Below are 12,305 nucleotides of genomic sequence, written 5' to 3' on the forward strand. Positions count from 1 at the left end.
TAGTTTGAAATGACACTGCTAATTAGAGCTGACAAAATATACGATAAAAAGACTAGATTTTAGGGGGGAAATTTTTATTTTTTTTAAAGTTAAAGGCCTACTGAAATGAGATTTTCTTATTTAAACGGGGATAGCAGGTCCATTCTATGTGTCATACTTGATCATTTCGCGATATTGCCATATTTTTGCTGAAAGGATTTAGTAGAGAACATCGACGATAAAGTTCGCAACTTTTGGTCGCTGACAAAAAAAAGCCTTGCCTGTACCGGAAGTAGCGTGACGTCACAGGTTGTGGAGCTCCTCACATCTGCACATTGTTTACAATCATGGCCACCAGCAGTGTGAGCGATTCGGACCGAGAAAGCGACGATTACCCCGTTAATTTGAGCGAGGATGAAAGATTCGTGGATGAGGAAAGTGAGAGTGAAGGATTAGAGGGCAGTGGAAGCGATTCAGATAGGGAAGATGCTGTGAGAGGCGGGTGGCGTGGTCCGGGGGGGGGTTGGGGCGGGGGGCGTGGCTAAGGGTGTGGTTAAGAAGAGAGTATATTTACAGCTAGAATTCACCAAATCAAGTATTTCATATATATAAATAATATATATATATATGTATGAAATACTTGACTTTCAGTGAATTCTAGCTATATATATATATATATATATTTATTTATTTTTTATTTTTTTTTTGTATTTTTAAAAAAAAAAAAAAATTTATTATACATATAAATAAAATACTTGAATTTCAGTGTTCTGCAGGCTATCCAGTAGATGGCAGTATTGTCCTGTTTAAGAGCGTCACAACATTGCTGTTTACTGCAGACGAACTGCTTTACGGTAGACTAAACGTGACTGCTGTTGTTGTGTGTTGGTACCGTGCTGGGAGGACGTCAATGAAACTGCCTAACAATAAACCCACATAAGAAACCAAGAACTCTCTCTCCTTGTTGTGCACTCTACTCTCTAAAAGCCGTAGATGCTATGACGTCATTGGGCAGGCAAGCTGTTTATATTGTGGGAAAGCGGACGTAAGAACGGCTGTCCCCACTCAGGTCCGCATTGAGCTGGAGGGGGTGTGGCCTCCAGCTCCGGCTGAATACCGGGAGTTTGTCGGGAGAAAATCTCTGCCGGGAGGTTGTCGGGAGAGGCGCTGAATACCGGGATTCTCCCGCTAAAAACGGGAGGGTTGGCAAGTATGCGTCTGCTATCCAAGTCAAAGTCCTCCTGGTTGTGTTGCTGCAGCCAGCCGCTAATACACCGATCCCACCTACAGCTTTCTTCTTTGCAGTCTTCATTGTCCGTTAAAGAAATTGCAAAAGATTCACCAACACAGATGTCCAGAATACTGTGGAATTTTGCGATGAAAACAGAGCTTTTTGTATTGGGACACAATGGTGTCCCAATACTTCCGCTCAATCCGTGACGTCACGCGCAAACGTCATCCTACCGAGACGTTTTCAGCCGGATATTTCCCGGGAAATTTAAAATTGCACTTTACTAATCTAACCCGGTCGTATTGGCATGTGTTGCAATGTTAAGATTTCATCATTGATATATAAACTATCAGACTGCGTGGTAGTGGGTTTCAGTAGGCCTTTAAATTTACTTGATAAAACATAAATCGTGACTATAACTTACAAAATGAAGATACAAAATAACTTCTCTGTGACATTTTCAACATAAAATAAATGCATTAAAATAAAAGCCCTATTTTCAATCAATCAAAGTTTATTTGTATAGCCCTTAATCACAAGTGTCTCAAAGGGCTGCACAGGGGGCGGTATAGCTCAGTTGGTAGAGTGGCCGTGCCAGCAACTTGAGGGTTCCAGGTTCGATCCCAGCTTCCGCCATCCTAGTCACTGCCGTTGTGTCCTTGGGCAAGACACTTTACCCACCTGCTCCCAGTGCCACCCACACTGGTTTAAATGTAACTTAGATATTGGGTTTCTCTATGTAAAGTGCTTTGAGTCACTAGAGAAAAGCGCTATATAAATATAATTCACTTCACTTCACTGCACAAGCCACAACAACATCGGCTCAGATCCCACATAAGGGCAAGAAAAAACTCAACCCAATGGGATACAATGAGAAACCTTGGAGGGGACCACAGATGTGGGGACCCCCCCTGGGCGACCGGTGCAATGGACGTCGAGTGGATCTAGTTAATAGTGTGAGAGTCCAGTCCATAGTCGGGGATCATCTTGAGTGGAGACAAGTCAGCAGCGCAGAGACGTCCCCAACTGATGCACAGATGAGTGGTCCACCCCGGGTCCTGACTTTGAACAGCTAGCGCATCATCTGTGGTCACCTAATAACCTCTCCACACAGGAGAGGGGGGCAGAGCAGAAAAGAGACGGCAGATCAACTGGTCTAAAAGGGGGGTCTATTTAAAGGCTAGCGTATAAGATTGGTATATCTAGAAATCTGCAGGACTTTTAAGATAGAAATAAGTATTTTATTCTGAGAACGAGCATTATTCAACTTGTAATTCTTAAATTAAGCATCCATGAGATGTTGCAGAATCTTGAAATTATATTTCCTATGCGGCGAAAGCAAGAAAATCTTAGTAAATTTTTTTTACAATTTTAACCTTTTTTCTACTCGAATAGACAAACTATATATATTCCAGCTAAATTAAGATTAGTCAATTACTAAAAACAAGTAAATCAAGTTAAAGTTAAAGTACCAATGATTTTTGTTAAAATAAAGCCAATAATGCTATATTTTGCGGTCCCCTTTTATTTAGAAAAGCCTCAAAAAGTACCGAAAAGTATGAAAAAAGTGCCGAAAAAGTACCGTAAAGTATATTTTGGTACCGGTACCAAAATACTAGAGATGTCCGATAAATGCTTTAAAACGTAATATCGGAAATTATCGGTATCTGTTTCAAAAAGTAAAATGTATGACTTTTTAAAACGCCGCTGTGTACACGTACGTAGGGAGAAGTACAGAGCGCCAATAAACCTTAAAGGCACTGCCTTTGCGTGCCGGCCCAGTCACATAATATCTACGGCTTTTCACACACACAAGTGAATGCAATGCATACTTGGTCAACAGCCATACAGGTCACACTGAGGGTGTCCGTACAAACAACTTTAACACTGTTACAAATATGCGCCACACTGTGAACCCACACCAAACAAGAATGACAAACACGTTTCGGGAGAACATCCGCACCGTAACACAACATAAACACAACAGAACAAATACCCAGAACCCCTTGCAGCACTAACTCTTCCGGGACACTACAATATACACCCCCGCTACCCCCTACGCCCCCACCTCAACCTCCTCATGCTCTCTCAGGGAGAGCATGTCCCAAATTCCAAGCTGCTGTTTTGAGGCATGTTAAAAAAAATGATGCACTTTGTGACTTCAATAATAAATATGGCAGTGCCATGTTGGCCTTTTTTTCCATAACTTGAGTTGATTTATTTTGGAAAACCTTGTTACATTGTTTAATGCATCCAGCGGGGCATCACAACAAAATTAGGCATAATAATGTGTTAATTCCACGACTGTATGTATCGGTATCGGTTGATATCGGAATCGGTAATTAAGAGTTGGACAATATCAGATATCGGCAAAAAAAGCCATTATCGGACATCTCTACAAAATACTGGTATCGGGGTACAACACTAGTATGGGAAACACTGGGTCAAACTGACTAGTTTGGTCGTACGATAACGAGACGGTACACAAACATTTCGGTGACAAAACAGATCTTACGAAAAGTGGCGTGTCTGAAAACCGAGCCACCTCTGTGGTTACTAGAGATGCGCGGTTAGCGGGTACACCCGCGGAGTCCGCGGGTAAACCGCGGGTCGGGCGGTTGTATGACGAAAAAAATAGATTTTAAATAGATTCGGGCGGGTGGCGGTTGAACCAATTCAGAAAAAAACATACATAGTTAAATGTTGTTACCCTTGTGAATGATCGAGGGCGAGTTCTTTGTTTCTTTAGGTGGGTTTATTGTAGGCGGTTTTCGTGAACGTCTACCCAGTGCGGCAACATCACACAACAACAACAGTCACGTTTTTGTCCTACTGTAAAGCAGGTCGTCTGCCGTAAACAGCAGACAGTCTCAAACAGGGCAACACTGCCTGTCGTGGTTGGGGGCGTGGTTATATATATATATATATATATATATATATATATATATATATATATATATATATATATATATATATATATATATATATATATATATATATATATATATATATATATATATATAAATAAAAGGAAATACTTGAATTTCAGGTTCTGGAGGCTTTCCAGTAGATGGCAGTATTGTCCTGTTTAAGAGTGTCACAACATTGCAGTTTACGGCAGACGAACTGCTTTACGGTAGACGAAAACGTGACTGCTGTTGTTGTGTGTTGTTACCGTGCTGGGAGGACGTTAATGAAACTGCCTAACAATAAACCCACATAAGAAACCAAGAACTCGCCCTCGATCATTCTACAGTTATAACGTGATTGGGCAGGCACGCTGGTTATATTGTGGGAAAGCGAACGTGAAAACAGACTGTCGCCGCTGTCCCCACTCAGGTCCGCATTGAGCTGGAGGGGGCGTGGCCTCCAGCTCCGGCTGAATACCGGGAGTCTCCCGGTAAAACCGGGAGGGTTGGCAAGTATGCTCTAATGCGTGGCCAAGAGATATTATTGCGTGTCACGCATTGAATGTCTCTGCTGCATTGGATCAGTCTCATTTCTTTAACAGGAATGCCTTGTATCGTCTATATTAGATGTATAACAACGGGTGGGTGGCGGGCGGTTGTGGTTTTGATAAAATGTTAGTCCGGGTGGATTGCGGGTGGATGACGACTTTTGTGATGCGGTTGCGGATGAAATAATTGCCTATCCGCGCATCTCTAGTGGTTACCAAGGCAGCAACTTAGCATGTCCCAATACTTTTGTCTCCACATTGGCGTTGTTTGGTAGAGACTGTGCCGTGTGTTCGAAGTGGAGTGCCATGTTATTTTAAGCCAGCAACACCAGGGGGAGCTCCACTAACCACGTTAAACCCAGATTCCGATCTAGCAAAGGTCTTAAAGGCCTACTGAAATGAATTTTTTTTATTTAAACGGGGATAGCAGATCTATTCTATGTGTCATACTTGATCATTTCGCGATATTGCCATATTTTTGCTGAAAGGATTTAGTATAGAACAACGACGATAAAGATTGCAACTTTTGGTATCTGATAAAAAAAGGCTTGCCCCTACCGGAAGTAGCGTGACGTAGTCAGTTGAACATATACGCAACGTTCCCTATTGTTTACAATGATGGCCGCATGAAGTGAGAGAGATTCGGACCGAGAAAGCGACAATTTCCCCATTAATTTGAGCGAGGATGAAAGATTTGTGGATGAGTAAAGTGCAAGTGAAGGACTAGTGGGGAGTTGAAGCTATTCAGATAGGGAAGATGCTGTGAGAGCCGGGGGTGACCTGATATTCAGCTGGGAATGACTACAACAGTAAATAAACACAAGACATATATATACTCTATTAGCCACAACACAACCAGGCTTATATTTAATATGCCACAAATTAATCCTGCATAAAAACACCTGCGTGTTTGTTATGCTAGCTCCTAGCTCCTATGCTAGCTCCTAGCTCCATAGAACACGCCAATACAATTCAAACACCTGATCAACACACACAATCACTCAGCCCAAAAGACCGTTCACCTAACCCAAGGTTCATAAAGCTTATATATTTTTAAAAAGTTACGTACATACGCAAAAAAAAGTTGCGCACATACGGTCAAGCGATCAAATGTTTAGAAGCCAAAGCTGCATACTCACAGTAGCACGTCTGCGTCTTTGTCATCCAAATCAAAGTAATCCTGGTAAGAGTCTGTGTTGTCCCAGTTCTCTACAGGCGTCTGTGTATCGAAGTCAAAAGTCCTCCTGGTTAGAGTCTCTGTTATCCGAGTTCTTCCATCTTGACTGCATCTTTCGGGAATGTAAACAAAGAAGCGCCGGCTGTGTACTGTTGTTGCTGACTACGTTCGAAAAATACGTCCATTTCGCACCGACAACTTTCTTCTTTGCTTGCTCAGCTTCTTTCTCCATAATGCAATGAACATGATTGCAACAGATTCACCAACACAGATGTCCAGAATACTGTGGAATTATGAAATGAAAACAAAGCTTTTTCGTATTGGCTTCAATGTGGAAGGCATACCCGTGTTCGCCGGGCTACGTCACACGCATACGTCATCCTCAGAGGCGTTTCGAACCGGAAGTTTAGCGGCAAATTTAAAATGTCACTTTATAAGTTAACCCGGCCGTATTGGCATGTGTTATAATGTTAAGATTTCATCATTGATATATAAACTATCAGACTGCGTGGTCGGTAGTAGTGGCTTTCAGTAGGCCTTTAACTCACTCTCCTTCTATGCCACATCAATACGGAATGCACTCCCAACAGGTGTAAAAGAAAGGGCATCTCTATCCTCCTTCAAAACCGCACTAAAACAACACCTCCAGGCAACTACAACCCTAGACTAGCACCCTCCCCCCACCACATCCCACCTCCCCGGATTGTAAATAATCAAATGTATATACCGTATTTTCCGCACTATAAGGCGCACCTAAAAACCTCTAATTTTCTCAAAAGCTGACAGTGCGCTGTCACGCCAATTTTCTTTCCCCCTACAAACCCCCCCCCCCCCCACCCCCCCCCACCCCACCCCCCCCCCCCCCCCCCCCCCACCCAATTTACTTCCGGGGTCACGTTTCCTCTTACGTCATCCCATAGCTTGTGTTTGTAAAAAAAATTGTAATTTAATTTTTTCTTTTTTATAATATAGCGTTAACAAAACGTCTGTATTATTTGGACAAGTTAACTTGAGGATATTCCTGACTGAATGCACATTTGACTCGTGGACATAGGCGGAAATGAATAACAGTGTACAATAAGTTAATTCATTATCAATCAAACATTATTAAAACTATATTTATTCGTTAAATTCAGTTTTTTTTAGTTCTGTGTGTAAGTGAACTAAATTAAAATGACATTTATGTGAACTTAAATTTTTTTAGTTTCATTCGTTGTTTTTACGTCAGCACCCATGTTTCCCATAAATCGTGTTACTTTGGGAATGTATATGTGAACAAATACTCATTGCACATTTGACTACCGTGCAGGACGGAGAATTAAACGATTTTTGATACGTTTTCCACGGGTCAACACTACTTCAGGGTTCATTTTTCTTTCAGACGGATGGGTTTTAGGTTGATATTGTTGGCAAACACGATTTACTGAGATTCACTCTAACTTCGAGTAAGAACATACCTTTACTGTATGCGGCTGGTCCGTGGTAGCCCAATATTGAGACGTGAGTAGGAGCAGTTTTTAGCAAATAATACAAATAATTGCCAACAACCCCGATAATAAATTTAGTTTCAATAAAGTTTGATAATGTTGATTGATAATGAATTAACTTGTTGTACACTGTTATTCATTTCCGCATATGTCCACGAGTCAAATGTGCGTTCAGTCAGGAATATCCTCAAGTTAATTTGTCCGATTAATACAGACGTTTTGTTAACGCTAACGTATTTCCTTGAATTGGCGCAGGGAATATAGTATTCGCACGTCTAGAATTACTGCCGGGTCAAACTCGTTTCTCAAAATAATTAACGCATGCTTGGCCTTATCGCCAGTTTATTATTGAAGCCGGATCAAATTCGTTTCGCAAAATATTAATTTTATTATCGCATGTCTATAATTTTCGCCGGGTCAAACTCGTTTCGCAAAATATTTAGCATATGGCTAGAACTTCCACCGGGTCAAATTCGTTACGTCACGAGTGACGCATCTGTCCTCATTTTCAAAATGGAGGAAGCTGCTTTCAGTAGTTTACAATCGCACAAAGGAAAAAAGATAAAGAGCTTTTCAGTAGGATTTAAGGTCCAAGCTATTGAATACCGGTACAGTATGCTAAAGAGAACAGTAAGCAGCTATGTTTTATTAATATACCGTAGCTGCGTGTGTGAAATACTGTATAAGTCATTAAATGACTCCCGCCTCCTGGTGGTAGAGGGCGCTGCCGCGCTAGTGATCCTTCTTGCGACTTCCGGTACTGCAGAAGAAGTGAACACACGCAGCAAGAGATTTTTTTTTTTTTCCTCTGCCTGAACTTTTAACATGGAGGATTACATACCGGTATCTAAAATAAAACAGTTTTCTAAACTGGACTTTCAATGGAAGCAGGAGGTAATAATTAAAGGAATATCTCCATCGAAACAGAGACTTTTAAAACTGAAGAAAGAAAATAAGGAAGACTTCTATAAACAAGTTATCGATGCTTTTGGTCAGAAGGAGCTGCAAATGGACTCCATTTACAAGTACAGGTAAGACCATAATAACGTTTTTTTTAATTAAATGTGCTTTTCATGATGGTATGCTTACATCACACTCAAAGCGCACGCCTAAATTTTATGGATTCCTTTTGGTAAACGCCGGAGTGAGAAGAGGTTTTAAAATAATTACCGCATGCACGGCCATCCCGCCGGTTTCCGGTAAACGCAGGTGTGACAGGAGGTTTTAAATTAATTAACGCCCCTGCGGCTATTCAAGGAAATACGGTATATTATAAAATAAAAAAATAAAAAAATTTACAAACACAAGCTATGGGATGACGTAAGAGGAAACGTGACCCCGGAAGTAAATGGGGGGGGGGGGGGGGGGAGAAATTTGGCGTGACAGCGCCTTATATATGGACCAATTTTGAGCCACAACAGATCTCGGAACCCCGGCCTCTAGTGTAGCGTCTATTTTATGCGCCTTATAATGCGGTGCGCCTTATATATGAACAAAGTTTTAAAATAGGCCATTCATTGAAGGTGCGCCTTATAGTGCAGAAAATATGGTACTTGTTGTTATGCTTTCTGAGCTCACTATGTTCACTGCTCGCTGTACATATCCTACCAAGTCAGACCTACACTGTATCAATGTCCATTTCTCTGATGATATTATTGTTGATAACTGAAGTGCTGATATCAACCAAACTTAACCCCCCCCCGCACCAACCTCCTCCACATCCCACCCCCCGGATTGTAAATAATGTAAATAATTCAATGTATATACTCTGATGATTAACTTGTGTGATGACTGTATTATGCTGATAGTATATATTTGTACCATGAATTGATTAACGTGGACCCCGACTTAAACAAGTTGAAAAACTTATTGGGGTGTTACCATTTAGTGGTCAATTGTACGGAATATGTACTGTACTGTGCAATCTACTAATACAAGTTTCAATCAATCAATCAATCAATCAATCAAACCGGCGATCCCTGTTCCTTTCTAATCCCCGTGCTGTCTCCCAGGTGTCGGCCTCTTCTCGCTGGTCCTGGGCCTGGTCTGCGCCCAGTGCTGCTGCCGCAACATCGCGCACACCCCGCGCTCGCGCAACAAGCTGATGGACCTGGAGATGGACTGACAGCAACTTTCCCCTGCACCTTCGCACGGCAGCGCTCACAGGAAACACAACAGACACACTCCCGCCGACGACTTCTGGGAGACCCGGTTGTTCCCGAGCGGGAGGCGCTGGGAGTAAAAAAAACGGACGTGTTTGCCCGTGAAGGCAGCTCTGCAGCGGAGGAGCAGGGGGGATTCTCGCCACCCCCATTTTTTCACAAACACAAAAGACCTGTGGCGCTTTCCCCGAGTTTGATTTTTTTCTCCCCCCCCCCCCCCCCCCCGACACAGGAGTTTTCACTGCCACGTGGAAGGACCACTTATCTACCAAACTAACCAATGAAGGGCTCAGGCCCACCATGCAGAACACCTTCTGGAAGCTCTCAAAAGGTGCATTTTGGACCTTAAGGGTCCGCCTGAGCCTTGTTTCTTCGCCTCCTCGGGAGGACCCGTGGCGTCAGAACTCGGCCGCAGAGGCTCCGCGTCCTTCCACCCTGCGTGGGCGGCATTGCACTACCAACCCAGAGTGTTCCTACCTTAACAAACGGACAACTACCTTTTATTCTCAGTTCTAGTCTTTTTTAAAAATTAAGAGATTTTAACGGCAGAGACCTTTTTATGCTTGACGAAGGAGCATCCAGTGTGTTTCTTCTCCACAGATGTAGTGTGTGTGTGTGTGCGTGTGTGTGCGCATGTTGTATTTTAAAGTGTGCAGCAGGAGCTGTTTTCAGGGTTACATCAAACGCTCCCAAATGTTGCTGTCACTCCACTAATGTGGACTGTCATGTGATCACCCCGACCGATTCCCCCCCCCCTCATTACACCAAGCATCAACGAATGCAGCCTCCCTCTTTACGTTTACCCCCGCACTTAACTGAAAATCCCCCGAAATCCAACGTGCTTGCCGGCGTCTGTCGAGCGCGAGGAAATGAACTTGTAGTCGGATCATGTCGTGCATGAGCGCCCCGCCACAAACTACACAAGACTTTCACAAATAGCATTTCAAATCAAGTATAGTCCCAACTTGAGGAGCAATACTGTGCAGGCGTTGATTATGCAGCGCCTGTGGAGGTGCAGCTGCGGTGTTCCAATGGAGTATATGCAATTATTACACACATACGGCAATATCTGTGCCAAATGCTCAACTTTTACCACTAACAGACTTTCCTCGTTTTTAATGTGTTGTCATTTTTTTTTGCAACAAGTATGATGAGCTGTGTTTTTCGTTTCTGTTTTAAATAAATAGATTTGTAAGATGCTGATTTCAATGTTTGTGTTTAACAGCCCTGTTAGTCCAATGTGCAGTTTGAGTAATATGGAGGGTCAAATGGGACAGAATGAAATAAATAAATACATCTTTCTTAAATTACTTAAACATGTCAATAATTAAAATTATAACTAAATGCCAATCATTTTAAAACTGTTTAATTCAATACTTAAATATTGTAATGAACTTTTGAATGTTTTTTTTATTATTCCACAATTCAATTATTTTTCTTTAATTATATTATGATTTAATAAATATATTTGTAAGATACTGATTTCAATGTTTGTGTTTAACAGCCCTGTTAGTCCATCACGTTTTTTTTTAAATACTTAAATGTGTCAATTAAAATTATAGCACAATATGTTAATATTAATGTATTATTCCACAATTTAATTATTTTTCTTGAATTCATTATATTATGATTTAATAAATATATTTGGTAGATGCTGATTTCAATGTTTGTGTTTAACAGCCCTGTTAGTCCAACATGCAGTTTGAGTAATATGGAGGGTCAAATGGGACAGAATGAAATAAATAAATACATCTTTCTAAAATTACTTAAACATGTCAATAATTAAAAATATAATTAAATGTCAATCATTTTAATACTGTTTAATTCAATACTTAAATAATTTAATGAACTTTTGAATGTTTTTTTTATTATTCCACAATTTTATTATTTTTCTTTATTTATATTATGATTTAATACATGTATTTTTAAGATGCTGATTTCAATGTTTGTGTTTAACAGCCCTGTTAGTCCATCACATATTAAAATATATATATATATATACTTAAATGTGTTAATTAAAAGTGTAGCTAAATATGTCATTAATAATTTATTATTCCACAATTTAATTATTTTTCTTGAATTCATTGTATTATGATTTTATAAATATATTTGTTAAATGTTGATTTCAATGTTTGTTTAACAGCCCTGTTAGTCCAACGTGCATTTTGAGTAATATGGAGGGTCAAATGGGACAGAATGAAATAAATAAATACATCTTTCAAAAATTACTTAAACGTCTCAATAATTAAAATTATAATTAAATGTCAATCATTTTAAAACTGTTTAATTCAATACTTAAATATTGTAATGAACTTTTGAATGTTTTTTTTTTATTATTCCACAATTCAATTATTTTTCTTTAATTATATTATGATTTAATAAATATATTTGTAAGATACTGATTTCAATGTTTGTGTTTAACAGCCCTGTTAGTCCATCACGTTGTTTTTTTTAAATACTTAAATGTGTCAATTAAAATTATAGCACAATATGTCAATATTAATTTATTATTCCACAATTTAATTATTTTTCTTGAATTCATTATATTATGATTTAATAAATATATTTGGTTGATGCTGATTTCAATGTTTGTGTTTAACAGCCCTGTTAGTCCAACATGCATTTTGAGTAATATGGAGGGTCAAATGGGACAGAATGAAATAAATAAATACATCTTTCAAAAATTATTTAAACGTGTCAATAATTAAAATTATAACTAAACGTCAATCATTTTAAAGCTCTTTATTTCAATACTTAAATAATTTAATGAACTTTTGAATCTTTTTTTTATTATTCCACAATTTAATTATTT

General features: G+C 39.8%; 1 protein-coding gene across 2 annotated transcripts in view; it reads left to right on the forward strand.

Moving 5' to 3' along the window:
* Positions 1-10,701, forward strand: part of ptgfrnb (prostaglandin F2 receptor inhibitor b) — a 168,070-nt gene extending 157,369 nt beyond the window's left edge. Inside the window, exon 15 of one of the 2 annotated variants that reach the window (XM_062061599.1) lies at positions 9,344-10,701. In XM_062061599.1, the coding sequence (XP_061917583.1) occupies positions 9,344-9,456 (113 nt within the window). In that variant the 3' untranslated portion in view covers positions 9,457-10,701. The remainder of the gene's footprint in view (positions 1-9,343) is intronic. The other variant, XM_062061609.1, reaches the window with a different exon arrangement.
* The last annotated feature ends 1,604 nt before the right edge of the window (positions 10,702-12,305 follow it).

The sequence above is a fragment of the Entelurus aequoreus genome, linkage group LG01 (assembly GCF_033978785.1).
Source record: "Entelurus aequoreus isolate RoL-2023_Sb linkage group LG01, RoL_Eaeq_v1.1, whole genome shotgun sequence".
NCBI lineage: Eukaryota > Metazoa > Chordata > Actinopteri > Syngnathiformes > Syngnathidae > Entelurus > Entelurus aequoreus.